Source organism: Apus apus, chromosome 25 (genome assembly GCF_020740795.1).
Source record: "Apus apus isolate bApuApu2 chromosome 25, bApuApu2.pri.cur, whole genome shotgun sequence".
Classification (NCBI taxonomy): domain Eukaryota; kingdom Metazoa; phylum Chordata; class Aves; order Apodiformes; family Apodidae; genus Apus; species Apus apus.
Window position 1 is genome coordinate 344127 of NC_067306.1, and position 22985 is coordinate 367111.

At 66.7% G+C, this 22985-nt stretch overlaps 3 protein-coding genes across 6 annotated transcripts; 2 read left to right on the forward strand and 1 right to left on the reverse strand.

The window, feature by feature from the left end:
• Nucleotides 1-60: 60 nt before the first annotated feature.
• CNTNAP1 (contactin associated protein 1) lies at nt 61-16429 on the reverse strand. 2 transcript variants are annotated; one of them, XM_051640135.1, is made up of 24 exons: nt 16243-16429; nt 7073-7174; nt 6596-6789; nt 6343-6490; nt 6002-6205; nt 5742-5926; nt 5514-5657; nt 4917-5178; nt 4688-4837; nt 4449-4620; nt 4256-4362; nt 4031-4150; nt 3711-3914; nt 3478-3634; nt 3214-3341; nt 2948-3115; nt 2654-2872; nt 2339-2578; nt 2007-2243; nt 1740-1867; nt 1567-1660; nt 1212-1445; nt 1043-1090; nt 61-973 (listed from the first exon to the last, which is right to left on the reverse strand). In XM_051640135.1, the coding sequence occupies exons 1-24, from the start codon at nt 16310-16312 to the stop codon at nt 783-785; spliced, it is 3906 nt and encodes a 1301-aa protein (XP_051496095.1). In that variant the 5' UTR covers nt 16313-16429; the 3' UTR covers nt 61-782. The 2 variants fall into 2 exon arrangements, with proteins under 2 accessions (XP_051496095.1, XP_051496096.1); XM_051640136.1 differs by lacking the exon at nt 16243-16429 and adding an exon at nt 8353-8419.
• Nucleotides 9295-12731, forward strand: CCR10 (C-C motif chemokine receptor 10). The gene is made up of 3 exons (XM_051640194.1): nt 9295-9395; nt 10652-10701; nt 11644-12731. The coding sequence occupies exons 1-3, from the start codon at nt 9295-9297 to the stop codon at nt 12729-12731; spliced, it is 1239 nt and encodes a 412-aa protein (XP_051496154.1).
• On the forward strand, nt 14985-22249 carry PLEKHH3 (pleckstrin homology, MyTH4 and FERM domain containing H3). 3 transcript variants are annotated; one of them, XM_051640139.1, is made up of 13 exons: nt 14985-15234; nt 17403-17458; nt 18098-18186; nt 18383-18577; nt 18777-18934; nt 19052-19175; nt 19343-19640; nt 19748-19955; nt 20195-20331; nt 20441-20555; nt 20634-21080; nt 21150-21341; nt 21432-22249. In XM_051640139.1, the coding sequence occupies exons 1-13, from the start codon at nt 15085-15087 to the stop codon at nt 21627-21629; spliced, it is 2367 nt and encodes a 788-aa protein (XP_051496099.1). In that variant the 5' UTR covers nt 14985-15084; the 3' UTR covers nt 21630-22249. The 3 variants fall into 3 exon arrangements, with proteins under 3 accessions (XP_051496099.1, XP_051496100.1, XP_051496098.1); XM_051640140.1 differs by having other exon boundaries at nt 20195-20322; XM_051640138.1 differs by having other exon boundaries at nt 20634-21341.
• The last annotated feature ends 736 nt before the right edge of the window (nt 22250-22985 follow it).

Sequence of the window (22985 nt, forward strand, 5' to 3'; positions counted from 1 at the left end):
GTCGTTCTGCCTTTATTTGAGTATCTTCACATCTCGTTCAACAAAACAAGTTTTTAAAAATTAAGTGCCTAGTGGAGCTAGGCCTTTGGGTAGATAAATGCATTTCTGTAACGTCGTCTTACCACAGTACAGCGAGTGAACAGGCGCTTGCCCTGGGCTGGAGGTAATCAGCAGGACTGGCACTTCGTACAGAGAAGTAGCAAACTACAGACCACGTACCACGACGTGCGGAACGTAGCCCCTGACGGGAGCTTCCGTTGGGTTTTTTATACAAACCAATAGAATAAAAAAACCAGAGTGTAGTAGAATATCCAGCAACAAAAATGGTAGAAAGGGTCTGTACCTGATTGTATGAAAGCAGCATCTCAGCAAGGTGCGGTGGCGTCATGCGTGGCAGCGGTCGCCGGCGCGGGCAGGGCTGTCCCGGGGCTGGGAACGGCCCGGCCTCCTGCCTGGCTCTGGCGAAGCGAGCGAAGCAGCAGCTCATCTACGCGCGGCGTTGCTAACAGGGTGGCAGCTGGGCACTGGCGTGGGGAGGGCGGGCAGCGGGCCCTGCGCAGGTGGCAGAGGCAGCAGCTGCCTCTACTGTGGGGCCTCCAGCGTGCCCGGGGCAGCCACGCTCCAGGGCCAGGTTGGTGGCGGTTGGTCGGTGTGGTGTGATCTGGCCAGAGGTGGACATTGGCAGTTTGGGTGTGCTTGGCCCTTTGGTCCTGCGATGCTTGCTTGGCCCCAGGTGGCCCCAGGGCTGCGGGGGCTGCGAGCCCGTCCCACCCCTGGTCCCACTAGTCCCCTTTCGGCTCCTCCAGGATCTGGGGCAGGTTCTGCTCCCTGCGTGCTGCTGGCGGTTTGGCAGCGCTGCCGTAGTCCTGCACAGCCTTGGGCTCGTTGGTGTGGTAGGAGCCCTTGTAGCGGTGGTGGTAGAAGAAGAGCAGCAGCAGCAGCACCCCAAGCAGCAGCAGCAGGACGGTCACGACTGCAAGGGAAGGCAGTGGTGAGGAGCTGAGGAGGGAGTGGGGGGATAGGGTCCAGGAGCTAAACTTACACCCGATGATGATCCCGATCCAGCCGTCGTCGTGCACGTGGGGGAACTCTGTGGAGACAGAGCAGGCAGCTGAGACCCAGCTGAGCAGGACTCTGTGCTGGAATATCCACTCTGCAGCTGGTGCTTGCTGGGGGGTCCCTCCCCACTGGGGTCCCCTCAGAGCACCTACCTGTGTCCATGTACCAGGGATCCATCTCGGGAGGGATGAGGATGGTAGTGAGGGGGAGCATGGAGGCACAACTTGACTCCACCAGCTCCCCCCGGATGCTGTAGGGCCGCACGAGGCTGGTGGGGCGGAATATGGCTTTGAGGGGGACGAGGCTGTTGAACTTGACCCCTGAGAGGCAGCCAGAGAAGCCAGGTGTGTTGTAGCGCTGGATCTCGGGGTCAATCACGCCAGTCTCTGTGGGGCACACAAGGAGAAGGCTTATGCCCTGCAGAGGGCAAGGGCCAGGCTGGGCAGGGGAGACCCCAGAGGCAGGTCTGGCATGGAAGGGAGTGGCCAAGGGCAGGACCCAGCTCACCCATCACGCGCCCCAGGTACAGGTTTTTGGGCGAGTCCAGCTTGCTGTCCACAAACAAAGAGAACTGCTGCTCCATGACAGGGAGATAATCCACCTGGGGGCAGGCACAGGGCATCAGTTCTGCTGAGCCTCCCCAGCCAGCTGCCCCCTGCCTGTGCCCCCCAGCCCCGTACCTGGGTGTAGAGCGTGCGGTGCAGGCGGGTGATGTTGACGCGGTGGGGCCTCCCATCCGTCACTGGCTTAGTGGTGAGGGCGAAGACGTAGGGGCTGGTGCCCAGCTGGTAGCGGAGCTGCAGGCTCCCTGCGGCAGAGCGGGGCCGTCAGCCTGCCCGGGCTTTTAGAGGGAGCCCACCCCTCTGCTGGGCTGGTGACTGGCCCCAGTGCCCTGGCAGGTCCCTACAGGCTTCAGGTGAGCCCCGGACATGGAACCCTGCCCTCACCATCATCCTTGATGAGCACGGCCATGTAGTCTTTGACGAACGTGCTGACATAGAGCAGCACGGCGGGCGCTGAGGTGGTGCTGAAGCTGAAGCTGACCTCCTCGCTGGTGAGGTTGTAGCCCGGCAGGGGCTGCCAGGGGCTGCTGATGATGCTGGCAAACTCACGAGCGGCGTAGAGTGACATGGGCAGGATGTTGTACCGCACCCAGGTGCCCTCCTCGAAGTACCCACCGATGTCTGTGGGGACCCAGGGGTGATGGGAAGGCCAGCTCCTCTCCCCCACCCCAGCCCCAGGGAGGGTCCCCAAAGTGCAGGCAGGTGCAGCCCCTCACCGTGGTTGCAGAAGGGGCCTTCAAAGGCAGAGACAGTGCAGTTGCAGCTGTAGTGGCTGTAGCGCTCGACACAGGAGCCACTGTTCTGGCAGGGCACCGGCGGGTCCTGACAGTGCCCAGTGCAGTTAACCCGCACACCCTCTGTCTCATTGGCCTTGCCCTCCAGGTTGAGGGTCACTCCGTTCATCCGCAGCGCTCGCAGGCACCCCAGGAACGGGCGCATCTTGTGCTCCGCTGCGCCTGCAGCGGGGATGAGACTCAGTGCCCTGCAGCACAGGGGAAACGGAGAGGTGGGGATGGGGACAGGAGTCTCACCAACATAGAGGGGCCTGTCGAAGTCCAGGCGGACGAAGCTCTGCGGGGGGGCCGGCCGCACCACCCAGGGCAGCTTGTCCACCCGCAGCCGCGCCAACTTGACGTTGAGCTCAGCCTTCACCTGGTGCCACTCGTCATCATTCCAGGGCACCGTTGACCGCACTGTCAGGTTCTCATCCCCATTCCCGATGTCGTAGGCAAACACCACATCCCTGGTGGCTGTGGGGATGCAGTGTCAGGAGAAGCCCCCACCCTTCTGCCTCTTGCACCCCTGCACCCCCTGCCTGCCCATACTGTTGAGCTCGACACGGATGTAGTTTCGGGAGCCAGGGTTCTCCAGGAAGACGCCAGACAGGGCGGTGGTCTTGAAGTAGAAGGAGATGTCAAGGCTGTGGTTGGCCTGGAAGGTGGGGAAGAGCAGGGCTGCACCCCTGTTGAAGGAGACCGTGTTCCAGGTGTTGCCTGCAGGGAGCAGGAGGGGTAGTGAGGGACCAGCATGGACCTTCCACATGCCCAGGACCCCTGCAGGAATGGGATCCTCCTTGGGTTCGGTCACTCACGGTCCCCGTAGCACCTCAGGGGCCCCAGCAGGAACTGGGCTTCGGAGCCAGAGCGGTTGGTGTCTCCAACCACAACCTGGGTGACAGGCAGGTGGTCCACAAAGGTCAGCAGACCTTTGTCTGTCCTCCTGCAAATGGTGCATGGTTCAGGAGGGGGAGTGAGGGGCTTCTGCCCTTCACCAGCCCACAGTCCTGCGAAACCCTTATCTGAACCCCCCAGGGTCTGTACCCGCAGCCCCATCCCACCGCCCCATCCCAGCTCACCACATCGCGTGGTCGGCATCACAGTTGCAGAAGTACTGGGGGTCGGCGCAGTTCTTGTCCAGCCCGCAGGCACAGCGCTGGATGCCCGGCCGAGACCCCCCCCAGTAGTAGTGCCGCTCGTCGTGTCGGCCCATCCAGAAGCTGAAGGGCAGCCCAGCTGTGGGCACAGGGGGGATGAGGATGTGGCCCCATGGCACAGCCCCACAACACAGCCCTGCTCCCCCAGCACTCACAGGGGGTGTTGAGCAGGCGGGAGCTGTAGCAGTGAAGCTCGATGCGCTGCTCACAGTACTCAGAGGCATTTGCCAGTGCTGACACCTCAGCCCAGGACGCGTTCCAGTACTCCACAGCCCCCAGGTAGGGCTGGTCCACGCTGGAGCCCGTCACCCGCGTGGCATAGTGGCGGTTGTGCCGGATGATGGTCCATGCCCGGTCCTCTGCAGAGGAGCTGTTAGGACCAGCCCCCCAGGATACCCCTGCTCCGGCTGCAGTGCACAGGCAGAGGTTGGTCCCCAGGGCAGAGGGACCCCTGCAGCCTCCCCTTTGCCCCCACCTCGGATGTCACAGTACACTGTGAAGGGCTTGAGCGGCCCGCTGCCATCCGGGTCGATGGTGTAGTTCCCTGAGGTTTTCCCGCTGACCCGGTAAGCATCACATGACTCCTTGTAAAGGGCTGGAAGGAGGAAATGGGGCTGGGGTCAGTGTAAGGGGGGCTCCAGGCAGTGGGACGAACCATGGGTACCTGTCCTGTCCCCCAGCCCATGGGACCCCGGCTCACATTTGTGGCAGGTCTCCCCCTTGTACCCCGTCAGGTCGCAGATGCACATGAAGTCATCCCAGGACTGGATGCAGCGGCTGTCGTGCTCACACAGGTTAGGGGTGCACCTGAGGACACAGAGGGCTCCTGTCGTGGCACTGGTGCAGCTCCCCAGCCCCCAGCTGCTCCCAGTGGCACCCCTGTCCCCTGATACCTGTCCGTGATGCCGCAGACATTGAAGAACACGTTGAAGTACTGCCCCAGCCGCTGCTGCACCAGCAGCTCCACGTCCACGGGCTGCATGTCCACATTCAGCATCTGCAGGCAGCCGTGGAACGCTGTCTGGTTTGACCGGCAGCCAGTGATTGAGGCTGGCTTGGGACAGCCTGCAAGGCAGAGCAGGGTGAGCGGCCCCCGGGCACCCATCGCCCTGGTCCCCACCCCGCCGCCCACCTCCAAAGAAGTACTGGCTGCCGGTGCGGAGCTGGAAGGGGTGTGCCACCCGAAACTCGGCACCATCGTCATCATCAATGGTCACCACAGCTGAGCCATCCCGTGCCACCAGCTGCACCGAGTGCCAGAAGCCGTCATTCAGGCGATGCCCTGCGTGGGGAGAGGAGGTTGTGTGGAGAGGCACCACAGCCAGACCAGCCCCTGGCCCAGCACCCGCTCCCCAGCCCACCTGCTGCAAACTCCAGCTTCTTCTTGCCAGGCTGGGCGATGGAGACATTGACCTGTCCCTCGCTCAGCACCACCTCCAGGGAGCCCAGGCGGTCAGCAAAGCTGGTGTAGAGCAGGAGCCCAGCTGTGTCCCAGGAGCGAAATCGGAAGCTGACGGCCAGGCGGTTCCTCCGTGGGATCCCCGGCACCTGCACGTAGTTGTTGATGCCAGCGAAGGTGATGGGGGTGTACACCTGGTCCCGGCAGTAGTGGCCCACGCTGCCCTGGGGACAACCATGGGAGGTGGTGAGGAAGAGGATGCTCCTGTGGTGAGGAGCCCCCCCATCCCTATGGCCCCACTCGCCCCTGGTCGATCCCATCGCCTGGCAGTGCTGGGCGGGTGCCCCAGGCCAGGAACGACCTCACACAGTCGATGTGGCATCGCTTGGCTGAGCAGAATCACTGCCCGGCCTTGCGTCACCCCACAGCAGGGGGGGAGCCTGGCCCCAGGAAAGGTGTCACCCCACAGCAGAACTGAGGATCTTGCCCTCCTCGAGGAAAGGGAACCCCCCCAGCAGGGACAGGGCCCTTGGGAAAGGGGCCAACCCCTGGGCTGGACCTCAAAGCGGATGTTGGGTCTCCGGTGCCGGGCCAGGTCAGCAATGTTGACCCCATTGAAGATGATGTTCTCCACACAGCCCCGGAAGTTTTGTCGGTAGGTGAGGTGCTGCTTGTCCTGGTCAATCACCCCCCCAAAGAAGATCTGGGGACAGAGGGAGGGGGTCAACCCCTTGCTAGGAGATGCTGTAGGTCGATGCTCTGGCAGCTCCCCACCTGCTGCACCCACCTCGGTGTCGAGGTCGAGCTGGTCAAAGGTGCCATGGCAGCGGAAGCGCTTGACCTCCCCGTCCAGCGTCAGGTTGACGTGGCGGCCGTAGCGCTCGATGTGCAGTGAGTGCCAGTGCTGGTCATCCAGGAGGCTGCCCACAGCCACTGTTGTGTGGCCCTCGCTGGCATGCATCGGGCTGCTGCCTGGGGAGGGGCAGCCTCAGCCATTGGCCCCCAACCTCCCAGTCCTCCAGCCTCCTGCTCCCTGCCCCAGCTCACCTAAGCTGATGTGCAGGAGTAGCTGGGCCTGCTTGAGCTCCACTGTGATGTAGTCACCCTGTGAGCCCTCCCCGTGCATCAGCACCCCATCCTGCTCCAGTGTCTTGAAGTTGAAGGAGATGTCATCCTCGAGGGTGCTGATCCTCTTGGGCCGGAAGCGGTAGGAGATGGCATCATCCCCATCAAAGTAGAGCACGTGGGACCCTGGGGATCACAGAGCAGCCCCAGCCCCATCACTGCCTGCCTCCGCAGGGGCCTGGCACTGGGAATGCTCCTTTCTGCTGTGGTTTGTGCCAGAGCTAATGAATCCAGACCCCATGGATACCTGGCTGAGTACTCACGGTAGGGGCAGCCGTAGAGGCCCAGGCGCAGCCCGATCTTCCCGCGGGGGTTCCAGGCCACCGGGATGATGCGGATGTAGCGGGCGAGGATGGGATAGTGCAGGTCGTGCCGCACCACCCCGCTCTCGTTCACGTTCCCAAAGAACGTCTGGGGATGAAGTGCCACTGTCAGCATCTCTCTGGGCTGGAGGTCTCCACTCCCCATGGGGAACTCCCACCTGCAGGGACCCCTGGGCACCTCAGTGGCACCTACCCAGTTGCTGCCCTGCTGGAAGAAGGGTTTCCAGCTGGTGGGGTGGTCTCCATAGAGCACAATGTAGTGTGTCAGCCAGTCGTAGGTGTTGAAAGTTCCCTGCGTGGCCACTGCATTGATCCGGTGCTTTTGCATCAGGTCGATCTGGAGCCAGGGCTGCTTGTCCCGGGGATCGGGGGACCAGCCGCTGGTGCCTGCAGGGGGAGCGGCTCAGCCAGCCCCACAGCCCGGTACCTCACAGCTCCCGGCTGCGGAGGGGCTGCCTGCGCAGCCCCATTGCAGCACCCCACTGCAGCACCCCACTGCAGGGGGGAGCCAGAGGGCTGCAGGGCTCTGCCCCAACCCCAGGGGATGCTGAAGGCTCTGCCATGGGCACCCGAGGACCTCTCAAACCCACACAAGGCAAGACCTTGCCAGGGGCACCCCCTGCCCACGGCCCCCCCCCCCCCCGCCCCATTTGCACCCCAGGGGACTCACTGTGCAGCCGAGCAAAGCTGGCTGAGTAGAAGATGCTGTATCTGGAGGAGGCACCGAGGGACCAGGAGTAGAGTGGAGCAACGAGTTCATCGTAGCAGGGTCCTGTGGGGAGAGTGGAGCTGGGAGCCGGGCTGGGGGTCCTGATCTGGACAGTGTCCCTGCGGCGGCCCCCTCGTCAGCCCGGCCCTGTGGATACCGCGGGCTGTGGGGGCTCTGGGACCCTGCGGACCCCGCGGGCGCCGGCGCCGTGGGTCCCACTCCCGCTCTCCCCTCCCACTGCAGCGGAGCTGACACACCTCTGCGGGCCCGGTCGCCCGCACCAGCCGCCTCCGCACTGACGGGGGGGCCGGGACTCCCCTCGGCCCCACCCGCCACTCCCCGACGGGGCAGGGTCCCGGCATGGGGGGGGTCCCTGCAAATCCTGGCGGCGTCTGCAGAGGGGGTTCCCTCGCAGGGCCTCCCCGGCCGGGTCCGACGGGGCCCAGGAGAGTTTGTTGCACCCCCAGCCCTAACTGCAGGGCCAAGGGCAGCCGCGCTGCACCCACGCTGCATCACCCTCTACCCGCATCATCCCCTGCCCGTATCATTCCCTGCCCGCATCACCCCTGCATCCCCTGCCCGTATCGCTCCCAGGCTCAGAGGGGCCGCAGGGAGCTGCTCGGTGCGGCCAGCGTCTTGCCGGTCCCGGTCCCCCTGCTCGGGCAGCCCTCACCCAGCCCCCTCGCCCCGGGTTCGGGCCCGGCCCGTTGCAGACCCTCAGCGGCGCCGGGGCGGGGCGGCCGCACTGGCAGAGATGCTCACGGAGCCCGTCCGAGTCCCGCGGGGCCGCCTCCGCTCGCCCCAGATCCTGGACAAGGGGCTGGGGGTGCAGGGGTTGCCGAGGGTGCCCGAGCCCCCTTCCCGGTACGGACGCGGGGCCGAGGCGGGAGCGGAGATGAGGCGGGCGCTCGGGGCACCCCTGGGCATCCCCGGGCATCCCGGATCCCCACCCAGGTCCCCGGAGGCTCGGGGCGGATGCGGTACCGCCGGCGGGGGGGCTGCGGCGGGGCGGTCCCGGCCAGGGCGCGCGGGGGGCGCCCGGACGCCGGTGTCCGACGGTGACCTTGGGGACGACGCGGACCGGGGCGCCAGGGGATGCCCTGGGCAGAACGGAGGATGCCCGGGAGAACGCGGGGCCGGGGGCGGCCGAGGGGGCTGGGGCGGCCAGGGGTGGGGGCCGGGGCGGCGGGCGCGGTCCCGCAGTGCGGAGCCGCCGCTGCGGTGGCTGCGGCTCCACTTACGTGCGAGGCAGCCGAGGCCGGCGCAGGCGGCGAGCAGGAGGAGCCCGAGGAGGCGGCGGGCGCCCATCCTGAGCGGCCCCAGCGCCCTCGGAGCCGCCGCTCCCGGTGCTGCGGCGGAGCGGGGCGGGCGACTCCGCCCACGGGGCGGGGGGCGGGGGGGGCGGGGGGGGCCTGAGAGTGCAGCCCCGGCCCCCCGCCGCCTCCGAAGGATGCTCCCGCCGGGCCGCTCCCGGTTCACCCGGTCCCCTACACCTGGTCCAGCGCGGAGCTCCAGCTGCCCCCAGTGCAGCCCCCGGGGCGGGGCGGGGTGGGGGAGCGTGGGCAGAGCAGGGCACGGGCAGGTTCGGGGGGGCTTGTCGGCGCTGTGCAGGGAAATCCCGAGCAGCCTCCAGCCCCCATCGTCCCCAGCCCTGCCCCAAGCCCCCACCAGGCTGGGTGGTGGGACCCCCTGCAGGCGTGACCCCACAGATGTGACCCCCTACACGCTCCTCCCCAGCTGGGACTCCTGCAAATGTGACCTCCCAGATGTGACCCTGAGGGGTGTTGGAGCAGTGCCCCAGCCCCCCCGCAGCAGATGTGGCAGCATTTTCTAATCAAGCCACAGATTAATGCCTGCGGGTCTCGAGCCATGGGTCTCACTGGGGGTGCAGAAGAGGGAATTTAGTCCGTGTCTGCTCCCAAACATCCCTAGGCACCCATGGAGGGAACGGGGGGGCTGGCAGCCATCTGGCCTACATATGCTGCCTACCCCACAGACTGCATGGTGCCCTGCATCCCCACAGCTCCCTCAGGAGCCCGGGGCTGTGCTCCAAGGGATGTGGATATCCCCGGGGCTGCGGTCCAAGCAGGGTCACGGTGCTGGGCAGGAGCTCGGCCCGGTGCGGGCAGCTCCACACCACTGGCACGAGGGTGATGCCCACCAGGCTGATGCCCGGCAGCGCCATGTGCAGCACCTGTGGGCTGGCACCTGCAGGCAGCGGGTGCCGGGGCCCCTTCCTGCTCAGGCCGGGGACAGCGACGAAAGAAGGAACAGAAAACCCCAGGTGCGGCAGAGCTGCAGGGCAGCCCATGGCTGTCAGGAACTGCAGCCGTGTGCCAGGGACAAGGCCACCAGCCCTCCTCCTGACTCCCCCTGCGTATGTGCCCCCAGGAGAGGCACAGCCCCACCTGGCCTTATCCTGACACCCCAGGGGTGCTGTCTGTGCTGGTCACAGCCCCATGTCCTGTGCTGGGTCAGGTCTGTGATGGCCCCAGCAGGACCCTCCTCCCTCCCAATTCTCCAGGCTGCAGGGTGGCACCCCCAGAGCAGGCACAGGGCTGCAGCCAGTGTCCTTGCACTGCAGGAGAACTGGAGGGGGAGAGATCTTCCAGCAAAGACCCCACGGCCAGGCTGCCTCTGTCCAGCTGCAGCTCCTTGGGCACCAGCAGCCAACTCTGGGGGCCCAAGGGGACCCTGCCCACTCCCCGCAGCCGGCTGGAGGTGGCAGGAGACTGATGGCAGAGCTAGGATAAGCTGCAGCAAAGACAGCTGTGGTGAGGAGGGAGGGAGATTGAGGGATTACCGTGGCAAACGGCAGAAAGTCCATTAAAGCCGGGGATCAATCTGCTCTCCCCCGGGGAGAGGAAAGTGGGGCCTCTGCACCACAGGAATTAATCTGCCCCTTAATGAGGAGCTAGGAATTTTGTTGTAAACAACCAGCAACGGTGCCTGTCCAGTGCCATGGTGGTGTGCGGGCACAGGGATATGGGGTGCAGGGGTGTGGGCATGCAGGGCAGGGCTGGAACCTCCTGGGTGAGAGGGACACAGTGTATCAGCAGCCATCCTAGTTCCTGGAATTTCCATGTTTCCCATCAGGATGTGCCATTCCTGGACCAGACCAGTGTCCTGCCTGTGCTCAGCTCAGCACCAGTCTGCAGTGGCCCTCAGTCCTCTGCTTGGTCCCGCTCCCTCCAGCCTCCCCTCTGGCCCCACAGCAGCAGCCCCTGCTGCAAACAGCCCTGGGTGGACAGGGGTCTCCTGCACATGCAAGCAGCCCTTGACCAGGCCCTGTTCCCTGCAGACAGGCACTCCTAAGCTTGTCCCCCAGACCAGCGTGACAGGGGCTGAGCAGAGCTGCTATTTCTGTCCCCGGTGTGCAGATGCGAGTCACAAAGTAAAAGACGCAGGTTGGGCTGCGGAGCAGGGTCGCTTCTGCCTCTCACCTTCCTCCCGGGGCTGGGCTGGTGCTCTGCACTGCTCTCAGTATCAGGAACTGCACGTGGTCAGACCACAGGCTGCAGAGCACTGAGACACCGACAGCTCCAGACCCACCAGCCAGGGGAAGATCCCGCTGCACGATGCAGGAGCAGGTGAGGGGTGAGGGGATTGCTGGGGAATGGGCAGGAAACCCCCTCGCTGGCTCTCTGGTTGCTTTTAGATGGTTCATGTGGGTTTGGGCTGCAAGGCAGAGCCCAGGGGACGCAGGGCAGCGCCTGGTGCTCCACATCTCCAGGGTTTGGGGGAGCTTCCTGGGAGTCGCTGCCCCAGCACTGGGTTCAGATCCCAGCTGCAGCCCTGGAGGGGGTGGTGGGATCAGGCCTGGCCACCCAGGCTTGCTGGCAGGATTGAAGCAAAGCTGCTGGTGTGAGGCTGCTTCAAATCAGAGCCTAACAGACCCCGACCTCAGGGGCAGTGAGGTCCCAGCTGCCCAGCGCCAGGCTGCAGCACTAACCCTCCACTCTGGAGCCAGCAGTGCGGCGTGCAGCTGCCTGCAACCTCTGCAAGGCAGAGAGATGCCCTGGAACCACCCTGGCTAGGAGCATGAACAGGCAATGTGGGGCTGTGCTGGCAGTGGGGTCCCCAGGGTGATGCATGGGTGGGTGGGTGCTTTGGGATGTGCATGGAGACCTGCTCAAAGCACCCACCTGGGGGTGGAGCCCCGAGGCCCAGCTGTACAGGGCAATGGGGCTGTGGGCTGGGTGCTGAGCCCCAGAGGACACCAGGAGCAACTCTCTTATAGCAGCTGCACGGGTAGTTTGTGGGACATGGTGCTGTGCTAGGGACACCGCGGCCAGGGTCACGTCTCCCCACCAGCTCTGTGCTGCAGGCGGCTGCTGGGGAAGCGTGTGGTCACTCTCACAATGACTGAGAACAGTGAACCTCCCGCTGCCTCGGGGTGGGTGTGAGACAGAAACCAGCCTGAGCTGGGGCTAGAGGCAGCGGCACACCCAGGCTCCTGCAGCAGTGGGTGGAGGGCTGTGCTGGGTGCAGTGCTCTGCATCCACCCCCAGCTCTGAGCATCCCTTGCTCAGCACAGGTTAGCCCCAGCCACGCCGCGATGGAGCTGACTGCCACCACCGACTTCTATCCCTGGGAGGACGGGTACTCGTGGGAGCACGGTGAGCTGCCCGAGCTATGTGAGAAGCAGGCAGTGCAGGGCTTCGCCCGCACCTACCAGCCAGCTGTCTACCTGCTGCTCTCACTGCTGGGCACGGTGGGTAATGGGCTGGTGCTGCTCACACACACCCGCTACCGCCGGGCACGCAGCATCACCGACGTCTGCCTCCTGCACCTGGCCCTGTCCGACCTCCTGCTGCTCCTGACACTGCCCTTTGCTGTCATGGACACACTGCAGGGCTGGTCCCCAGGCACAGCCACCTGCAAGGCGCTGCAGGGGCTCTATGCCCTCAACTTCTACAGTGGCTTCCTCTTCCTCACCTGCATCAGTGTGGACCGCTATGTGGCCATCGTGCGGGTGCCGGCCGCCTGCCGCCTGCGCCCGCGGGCTCGCCGCCATGGCTGGCTGATGGCAGGGCTGGCCTGGCTGCTGGCCCTGCTGCTGGCCCTGCCACAGTTCATCTACGGCCGAGCAGAGCAGCACCAGGACCTCCAGCTCTGCCGTGTTGTCTTCCCCCGGGCGGTCTCACGGGCAGCACGGGGGGCCACCAACCTGGCACAGGTTGTGCTGGGCTTCGCGGTGCCTTTCCTGGTGATGGTGAGCTGCTACGCCGCCGTGGCCCGGACGTTGCTGGCAGCCCGTGGCACCCAGCCCCACCGGGCACTGCGGGTGCTGCTGACCCTTGTGCTGGTGTTTGTGGCTCTGCAGCTGCCCCACAGCCTGATGGTGCTTCTGGACACAGCAGAACTGCTGGCCAGCTGGGAGGTGACCTGTGCCCAGAGCCGCCGCAAGGACCTGGCGCTGCTGGTCACCGGCGGGCTGGCCTACCTGCGCTGCTGCCTCAACCCCCTGCTCTATGCCTTCCTGGGCCAGCGCTTCCGCCAGGAACTGTGGCTCCTGGCCAGTGATGCCGGCTGCGTGGGGCCGCTGGAGCCACGCTGCTCCGGCTGCCCCAGTCCCCGCCGGCGGACATCGCTCTCCACCTGCCAGGATGTGATGTAGGAACATGGTGCCCAGGGCATGGATTGGCATCCGGGACTCAGCTCCTCCGTGGCTTCCCGGGAGACTCTTGGTCGTGCCCAGACCTGCCTGGGCCCCAGCACCGCAGCCTGGCAGAGGCAGCACAGGGGAACCCATACGGTGCCCGCACACACGTGGGCAGAGGAAGAGCAGCCCCCCAGCTTGCAGCGCACGTCTGCCCTGCAAGCGCCGGGGACGGACCCTGCAGTGTCAAGCGTGCTCTGGAGGCCGTGAAGTGCCGGTGGGCTTTGGGCGGGTGGTGCCCAAAGCAGTGCCCGGGCAAGTGGATAGTTCTACCCTCACAATAAATCCAGATCCAGTTCTGAGGGGCGAGGGCTGTTTTCGTGGGCAGCCCCGGGGGGCTGGTCCGGTGTTACCGGGGCTTTCTGCTGGGGCGGCCCCGCGTCCAATGGCGCTGGTCGGGGGTGCCTGCAGGCGGCAGCAGAACCTCGCGCTTCCTGCAGTCCCTGCCTGTCCCCGCGGCCCCATGCCTGTCCCTGCCTGTCGGAGGGGGAGCTGAGGGCAGAAGCGGGGGTCACTCCCCAGCACAGCCCAGCGCCTGGCAGAGCCTGCGCCACCGTCCGCGCGGGCAGAGTGATAAAGGGGCTGGGAGTCCTCGAGATGGAGACAGCAGAGGATCCCCCGGAAAATATGCCCTGTGTCTGGCTGCAAACCCCCTCACAGGACGGGGAGAGGGGCCAGAGAGGCCAGAGGGACTTTCCTTTCCCCTCTTCACTGCACCGGCACATCCCAGCCGAGGGGCTCTCACCTCCCATGGGGCTGGGGCACCGCAGCTGGGGCTGGCATGTCTGTGGCACTCAGGGAGTTGGCACCACGGTGAGGGGCCAGGGGCTGGCAGTGCCTGGGACTGTGCAGCAGCCCCCTGCACCAGTCCCAGCTGAAGCGATCCAAGGTGTTGGGAGCAGGATGGGGCCTGGTTCTGGCCTGGCCACTCGTGGGGTCTCTGCATCAGTGAGGCAAGCAGGAAAGTGTCTCCTGGTCCTGCTGGGGCTGGAGGCTGTTTCCCACTCAACCTCAGGCTCCTGCTCGGGATTAGTCCCAGTGATACAACTGGGATTAGCCATCCCGGACCCTACACCTACTGCTGGAAACACAGTAACCACTGACGTGGCAGCCACATCCCTGCGCAGCAACGGCAGAGCCAGGGTGAAGGGCCCCCCGCAGCCCTCTGCTGGCTCTGCTGCTGGTGGGGAGCCAGGGCCAGATTTGGGTAGTGTCTGTCCTGCAGCTGCCCCCGCTCCCTGCCCAGCCTGCAGCCTTGGCTGTTCCCACTCCCTTCCTCTGCTGGCCCCACGGCAGCGCCGGGCTTGACCCCAGAGCCGGCCCCACAGCTGTGCCCGGGGCTGCCCCACAGCTGAGCCATCGTCTCCCCCGATTGCCCAGCCCCACAGCAGCTCGGTCCCCACCATGGCTGGTGGGCTCTGCCTCAGTGCCCAGGCCTGCTCCGGCGACCCTGCCGGCCCCACAGCGGGGCTCAGCCCGCGGCGCGGGCCCGGCCCTGGCTGCGTGGGAGCAGGGCTGGCAGCCGGCGCTTCCTGTGTGCGCGTCCTGGTACGGGCTCCCAGGGACGGTGCTGACCCAACAGCTGTAGCGCAGCCAGAGCCGGGGCTGATGTGCTTAACCCCTTCTGGGGCTACAGGAGCGAGGTCGGGGTGCAAGCGCTGCCACAGCCCGGCAGCTCGGGGGTTCCATGGAACCTTTGCCGCCGGGCAGGGCCGAGGGCCGAGCTGTGACACCGGGCACGATCCCACCACGAGCCCCTTCCACTGGGAAGGTGCCCTAAGGGCCGGTGGGACGCCTGCCCGAGCGCCGTGCCCCCCTGCCCATGACGTCCGTCCCGTGTCAGCACCATGTGGCACTGCCCACCAGCACATGGCACCGCGCCGGGCCAGGCGTCGGTGCGGTGGCAAGAGGGGCCGGGGCACCACAGCTCGACAGCGGAACTCTGCAGCTGCCGGGCCCCGCGCGCCCTGCCCGGCCTGTGCCCGGTGCCTGGTGTCAGGGGTCGCACGCGGTGCCGATGCCCACGCCGGTAGCAGCCGGTGCCCTGTGCCGACGGTGGCTCTGTCAGCACCGGTCCCGTGGTGGCCCGGCCCCCGCCGCTTCCCCCGCCCAGCGGGTGACGCACGCGGCGGCCCCGCTGCCCCGGGCGCGCTGGCTCCGCCCCGGGCAGAGCGCGGCGATTGGCGGCGGCCGGTGACGCGCCCGGCCCGGGGCGGCGGCGGGGCCGGTCCCGGCGGCGGCGGCGGCCGGTGCGCGGCGCGGGCGGGCGCGGGCCGGTCCCGTCCCGGTGACGTCCGGTGGCGGCGGGGCGATGCCGTTCCCGGGCGGGCTGTGGTGGCTGCTGTGCTGCCGGCAGGGCTTCACGCTGCTGCGGCGGGACTACGGCGAGGCGGACCGGGAGGCGGACGGCGAGGCCGAGGAGGAGGAGGCGTCCTTCGAGCTTCGCGCCCAGGGAGACCAGGTAGGGCCGGTTCCGGCACCGAAGCTCGGCTGGACAGGGCGCGGCGGGACCGGCGGTGCGCGGCTCCTCCTGGCTGGCTCGGCTCGGCCCGGCGCTGCCCCGGGCCCTCCCGGTCCCCGCCGTCCTGGCGGGCGCGGCGGCTGCCTGCCCGGGCACGTCCCCGCCGGTTCCGCCGCCCGGGCTGCCCTTGGCCTGTCCCCGCCGCCGGCCGGGGCGTCCCCGCGGGGAGGCGAGGGGGGTCGGCCCGGCGGGTGTGGGGCGTCCTGGAGCGCGCGGAGCAGAACCGAGGGGTGCGGGGTCGGTGCCGGGCCTTTGCCAGCGGCTCAGCGGCGGACGAGGCGCCCGTCGGTGCTGGGGCGCAGCTGGAGTTGGGTGCTGCCCTGCCCGCCCTGCCCGCACTCCCTGCCTGCGCTGCCTGGCCCTGGCCCTTGCCTGCTCCTCGGGGCAGGAGCCGTGGGCTGGCGGTGCCGGATTCCGCACCGGGGCCGTACCTCCCCCGTGCCGCGGTCGGGGTGCAGGGGAGACCCTGCGGGACGGGTCCCTCGGGGCCTGCCGGTGCAGGTCAGGCCGTTCCTGGCTTGCAGCGCCCCGGGAGCACGTGCCGGGCGCGGGAGCAGGAGCAGGCCTGGATCTCCCCGCTCCGGCTGCTTCCTCTGCTGAGGGAAGCGAAGCGGCGGAAACCGGCGCTTCCTCCTGGCGGGCTGTGTGGGGGGCGGCTGATAGCGGGGAGAACCTCGGCTCCGCGGGTTTCTCCTGCCCGTCCCGGCTGCCGCCTGCACCCGGAGTCAGGGGCTGTGACCCTGCCTGGAGGGGACGCGAGGGGCAGTGACAGCCCTGTCCCGCTTGCTGTGGCCCTGCTCTCCCTGCCTGCCGCGGGGTCTGTGGCGCGGGCTGCCCTGGCTGCGCAGGGATGGGGGCGACGCTGAGCCCCCCGCATCGGCCATCACCTGGCAATGAGTCCCTTTCCCCAGCGGTGCCACCAGGCAGTGGGGACATGGCAAAGCTTACTCTGGTCCTTCCAGGCACTGGTAGCATTGCCAAGGGCACAGTAGTGGCAGGAGCCATTCCTACGTCCCATGTGCTGCGCTGGTGTCTCCAGAGGTCCAGGCTGGCGTGGGTGGCTGAGATGCAGGTCCTTGGGGAGCCCTCTGCCACAGCTGGGGGGTTCTCAAAAACCCGCAGTGCTGGCCACCCCTTCCTGGGAGCGTGGGAGCAGCTGCTCTGGCCCTGCCGCTGCAGCTCCTCTCCCGTTTATTTATATCCCTGCGAAGGAGTCGGCTGCCACCGCTGCCTCCTCCTCCTGCAGGCCGTGGATGAGGTGCTGGGCACTGTCTCCAAGCTGCAGCCGTGCAGGAGCATGTGGGGCCTTCCCTGGCAGCCAGATGGTGGCTGAAGGAGCTGGGCACGGCTGCCAGCACTGTGTGACAGGTGCCCTTAATGCCATGGGTCAGCAGTGCCCAGCCCTGCTCCACAGCACAGCCATACCTGCAGCAGCTCCCCTCACCCCTCACTGCTATTTTTAGCAGCCGTCTCTTTTTCTTGGCGTTTTGTGGCGTGCTCCGGCCTGCTGTGCCTCCGGCTGCCCTGTTGGGCTGCAGCTGGTGGGAGCTCCTGTGCAGCTCCCAGGACAGCCTCCTCTGGTGTGGCCGTGGCCCTGCTGTGCTGGGATGCTCTCTCTGAGCTGGTGCTTGTCCATGCCTGGGCCCTGCTTCATGTCCCAGCACGTGTGACTGGTCATCACGTGCGTGGCACCATCCATGTCAAGTCGTGCTGCGTGAGGAGGAACCAGCCCCTGGCCCAGTGCGGGGCCAGGGACTTCCCTGCGCTGCGTCCCACTGCCGCAGGCAGGAAGTCAGCAGCCCCATTACAATGGGACTTTGTGCCGTAAGCGTATTACTCAGCACTGACCTTGTGCAATTCTGCACGGTATTCAGCCCGCCGGGTCAGCTGAGGACACACAGCCATCACGGCTGGCCTCTACCCTCACACCCCTGGGGTGCTCCAGATGTGGCTGTGGGGCACTGGGGCTCCCTGCCCCAGGGCAGCAGGACGTAAGCCTGTCCCTCTGGGCTTGGAACTGGGCTGGCCAGGAGGCCAGCAGTCATCAGGGGGATATTTGGAGGTGCCAGATGGTGACTATGGGGCTGAAACATCTTCTTCCTTCCCAGGGGTCCCTGGAGGTGAGCTTGAGCCAGCCCACCCGCAGCAGCAGCGGCTCGGAGCGGTGAGTTACCCCCTTTGTCCAGCCACCCAGGATGCCACCACATCCCTCATATGTTGCTGTGGGAGCTGGGAGCCTGGCACACCGTGGGAGGATGCACTGTGCTGATGGGCACCTGTCCATGGGGCTGGCACCGTGCTGTGCCAGTCTGGTGGCTAAAGCTGGGACTGCCGTGCTCTGTCCCCATCCCTTGTGCATCCTTGGGCATGCCTCCATCCCTCTGCCCTGCTGGATGGCTTTGCTGCCACAGGTTTAGCCATGGGGGCCATTCGTGGGCCAGGAGACTCTGCTGGGCTACATCCACTGGTGGAGACCATGGCCTGGGGCAGCGCATGCCCAGGAGATGGGGTGCTGGGGCACAGGGACCTGCTCGCTCCCCATCCTCCCAGTGCCGATGCTGTTGCCAACATTCCTTCCTAGTTGTTCATTTTCCGAATTCCTTGGCAGGGCCGCGACTGCAAACAGCTTATTTTTAGCCAGGGTCATCTGTACCCGATGTCTCTGCTGTGTTCCCACTGCCGGGTTACAGGGTGCCCAGAGCCCCTAAGGACCCAGCTCACCCCAACCCCTGTGCTGGCTCCCCATTCTAGGGCTGCGGGAGGCACCCGCAGCCACCTGGGCTCATCCCTGTGTCATCCCCAGGTCCCTGCTCGTCGCAGAAGAGATGCGCAGCCTCATCGTGGAGAAGGGCCCAGGGCCAGTGGAGGATGACCCTGACACTCTCATGAAAGGTGGGCACAGGGGCCTCTGCCCCTGGAGCAGTCGGGGCACAGTGGGCTGGCAGGACTGTGCCCTGACCATGGCTGGGTCCTGTCCCAGCGGGGCAGGGACACCAGCTGGGCTGGTGGCAGGCAGACCCTGTCCTGCACTGGAGAGCTGGTGGGGAGGACAGCGCCAGCAGTGGGGGCTGAGGCTTCCCCTTCCTAGGCTGGCTGCAGCGGGAGGTGCGGGGCGGCATGAAGACCCCTTGGATCCGGCCTCGGAAGTACTGGTTTGTGCTGACGTCCGACTCCCTGGACTACTACAGCAGCAACGAAAAGGGGGCCCGGCGGCTGGGCTCCCTGGTGCTCACCAGCCTCTGCTCTGTTCTCTGGCCAGACAAGCAGACATACAAGGAGACAGGTAGGGCACCCGCACCCCTCGGTCAGGCTGTGCCTTTGCAGCTCTTTGTGCCCTGCTTTAGCCTCCCAGCCCCGGGAGGGCTCCATGGCCTGCTGGAGGGGCTGTGCCAAGGCCCTGGGTGCTGAGCAGCCCCTCTGGGGTGGGGTTTCCTGGGACGAGGGCACTGGTGGGCAGCGGGTGAGCCGTCTGTCCCTCACAGGCTACTGGAGCGTGACGGTGTTTGGCAGGAAGCACTGCTACCGCCTGTACACGCAACACCTGAATGAGGCCGTGCGCTGGGTCTGCGCTGTGCAGAAGGTCATCAGCAGCAAAGTGCCCATCCAGACGCCCACCCAGCTGCTCATGCGCGACATCGAGGTGAGCCCGCGGCATGGGGCTGCCTGTGGCAGCAGGGCTGGCACAGTCAGTCAGGGCCCCACATGCTCACGGTGGTGCAGCCCCTCGGCAGCTGCTGCCATCGCTTTGCCCTCCCAGGAGCACTGTGGCAACCCCGAGGTCCTGGAGCAGATCTACCACTGCAACCCCATCCTGCGCTACACCAGCAGCCCCCTCTATGCTCCCCTGCTGCCCTTCCCCTACGGCAGCCTGGACCAAAGTGGTGAGGGGTGGGCAGGGGTCCTGGGCTGCTGGGAGCGGTGGGTGGGCAGGGCTTGGGGCTGCCTGGCGCTGGACTGTCCAGCTCTGGGTGTGGGTATGTGCCTGGCTGCTGGGGGGGGGCGGGCAGGGGAAACCCACAGGGCTGTTGACCCCCATCCTGTCCCACAGCCCCCGGCCCCCACAGCTATACCACGCTGCGTGATGAGGCCGTGAAGCTCTTCAACTCGCTGCAGCAGCTGGAGTTGGAGCGGGACCCGGTGCCGCTGATGCAGGGCGTCCTACAGACCTGCCTGGACCTGCCGCCGCTGGTGGACGAGATCTACTGCCAGCTGGTTAAGCAGACCACGGAGCCGCCAGTGCCGGGCGGGCAGGGCGACCTGCACTACTGGCAGCTGCTCACGTGCATGAGCTGCACCTTCCTGCCCTCCCCGCCTGTCCTGCGCTTCCTGCACTTCCACCTGGACAGGTGAGTGTTGGCAGAGCTGCCAGGCACCAGCTGTGGGCTAGGAGCTCATTGGGTGCTGGGGCCCCTTTTGGGTCACACTGCTGTGACCATCCTGGTGTCTCTTGCAGGACAGAGAGCCGGTTCCCTGCCTCGGAGATGGCCAAATACGCCTGCTTCATCCGGGAGGCGCTGGGGAAGACAAAGGGGCGGGAGTGCGTGCCCTCCCTGGAGGAGATCCTCGTGCTGATGCGGCGGCAGGAAATGATCTGCACTGTGCACTGCCCAGGAGCACCTGCCTGCAGCGTGGCCATCAGCTCCCACACCACGGCTGAGGAGGTGAGGGGATGTGGCTGTCTCGGTGGGGGGCTGGGGGCATTTTGGCACTTGTGGCTGGGTGGTGGGTGGGCTGTGGGAGGTGCAGGGGCTCCTCTGGGTCTCTGCCAGCTGAGCTGTGGTTCAGAGGGGCTGGGGACCACCTGCCTTTGCCCACCGTGACCCCTCTGTGTCCCTTTGCAGCCCTGAGCGCCGCGGCCAGGGACACGCAGTCACCGTCGGTTGCCTTTGTCTCGCCCCAGGTGGCCAGGGAGCTGGTGTCACGCCTGGGGCTGTCCCAGAGTCCCAACCTCTTCGCGCTCTATGAGCAGTCCCGGCGGCGGGAGCAGCCTGTGGGCAGCACCACGCTGCTGGCCGACGTCCTCACCAGGTTTGAAAAGTAAATGTCCTGTTCTGCTGCCTACAGGGAGAGGGGCTGGGAGGGGATGGTGGAGGGGACACCTTTGTCCCCTGCCCTGTGCTGATGGGTCTGGTCCCTTCTACTGCAGCCTGGCTGGGGAGGAGCAGGACCCGCCCTGCCGTCTCTGCTTCAAGCACTACGGCTTCCTGGACATGGACAACGTTCCCCGTGACAGCCTGGAGTTCGCCCTCCTCTTTGAGCAGGTGAGAGCCGCGCCGGGGTGGCCGCGCTGGGGTGGCTGCAGCCGGGTGGCTGTGCTGGCTCACCCCACCCTCCTGCAGGCACACGAGATGGTGCTGCGGGGCTATGTGCCCACGTCGGAGGAGACGTTGCAGACACTGGCCGCCCTACGCCTGCAGAGCATCAACAGTGACTTCTCGGCCCGGGGGCCCTTCCCGCGCCTGGAGGAGCTCTTCCCCCCTCACGTGCTGCACGCCCGCCTGCCAGCCCCCCGCCACTGGCCCCCCAAGTGCCGGGGGGCCCGGCTGCGCGCGGGACTGCTGGCCGGCGGGCTCTGGGGGCAAGCGCTGGCCAAGCAGCGGGCGGAGCGGGACCAGCGCCTGCGGGGCCGCCTGCGGGAGGAGGGGGCCAGCACCATGGCTGCCATCCTGGAGAAGTGGAAGCTGCTGCAGGGCATGGGCCGGCCTGAGGCCATGGCTGCCTACCTGGCTCTGGTGCGGGAGTGGCCTGGCTTTGGATCCACACTCTTCGATGTGGACCTGCAGGCGGTGAGGCCCCGGTGGGGCAGGGGTGGGGGGCAGGGGTGGGGGGCAGGCCTGACACCCCTCTCCCCACAGAGTCCGGTGGGGGCTGGCCCGCAGCGGTTGTGGCTTGGCATTGGAGCCAAGGCTGTCTCGCTCTACAAGCCGGGGGAGCCCGAGCCCTTGGACAGCTTCTGTTACGGCCGCATCTCCTCCTTTGGTGCCTCTGACAGCAGCACCTTCCGCCTTTCTGTGGAGGACCGGGACCTGCTCTTTGAGACCTCCCAGGTATGGGACAGTCATTGCTCCATCACTCCCTGCTCCCCCCCAGGGGCTGCTGGGGCTGGGACTGACCCTGTGTGTCCCCTCTGCCCGCAGGTGGACGAGATCGCCCAGCTCCTCCACACTTACCTTGCCTCTGCAGGTGTCCAGCAGCCACCTCAGCCCCAGGAGCCACCCACCAGCCCCCTGGAGCCACCCACCAGCCCCCTGCCCCCCACCGCGCTGCCCCAGGGGCTCTGCCCCATGGCCGGGCCCTGGCAGCACCGGCCACCGCTGGGCTCCTTCCACAGCTAGCCTGGTGGCCACACAGGGTGCTCCCGTTGGAGGGCGCAGGGAGGGTGACCGGCCGCTCCCTGCAGGGGGGACAGGGGCTTGTGCTCCCTGTGCTGCTGTTGCCTTTCTTGTTATTTCCTTAATTTATTTCGAGACGCCCGCACCCCCCACGTCTCCCAGCACTTTCCCTGGTGGGCAGCAGGGCTGCCATGCTGCAGCCCCTGCGCTGCCCCCAGGCCTGTCCCTGTCCCTTGTACCCTGGTGCCTTTGCCTCCAGCACTCATGCTGCCTGGCAGCTCTGCCTGTGCCCAGCCCCTGCTGTCTGGGGGCTGTGCCCAGCGCAGGGGGAGCTGGCAGCTGTGCTGTGCCATCGTCTGTCTGTCCGTCCAACCCATCCTCCTGGAAAGCTGCGGGCGGCTTTTGGCCGAGCTGCCCCAGGGACCGGTGGGCTCCTAGTGGCCGGTCCCTGCTGCTTTGCGGTGGCCCCGTGGCCGGGCTTGTGGTGCAGGGGTGGCCGGTGGGGTGGCAGCTGGTACGGCTGGGGCTCGGCCCCTCAATGTTGCCTCTGTAAAGTTTGTCGGTTCTGTCTTGGGGCGGGGGGGAGTCGATTGTTTGTTTTTCTAAATAAATGCACAAATGAAGGGCTGGGCCTCCTGTTCCCCAGCTCGGGCCCGAGGTGGGAGGCAGGGACGGTCTGAGCCCCAGGGCAGAGTGCCGTAGGGCTGGGACAGGCAGTGGCTGCACAGCATGTCCTTGGGGACAGGGACTGCCATCCCTCTGGCCAGCCAGGCTGCTGGCTGCGCCCTTTGGCACGTCACCAACAGCACAGGCCGCTCTGGCTCCGCGTCCAGTGCCCCGGCACCCCCTGGCACTGGCCTCCCTGGGCGGGGGGAACTGCCCCAGCCACGGGTGCCTCTCGGGCCAGTGCCAGGGAGGGCGTGGGAGCTGGCGCTGCCATGGCGGGCGGGTATTTTTAGCCTCCTCCTCCATGCCACAGGGTCAGAGGAAAAGGCTAATTCTCACTTTGGGCTGCCTGGGCTTGGGCTGGTGCCAGTGCTGCCCCACACCCGGCCCTGACTCATGCGGGGCAGGACTGGTCTGTGTTCCTGCTCCATGGACCCCAGCTGGCCCCAAGCACACTCGTCCCGGGTGGTGCCATCCCCTGCCTCAGGCCCAGAGTGACAACGGCCCCCTCCAGCCTCTTGGGAACACCCTCCTGCATGGTGCCTCATCCCCGTGGAACAGGAACGTGGGCACCGCGTGCTGGGTGGGCAGGGCGGTACCAGCTCCTGTCCCTGGTCAGCTGTGCTGGCAGGTCCTGCCGGTATTTCTGGCTGTGCCGCAGCGGTTGCCGAGCCCAGACAGATGCTGCCAGTG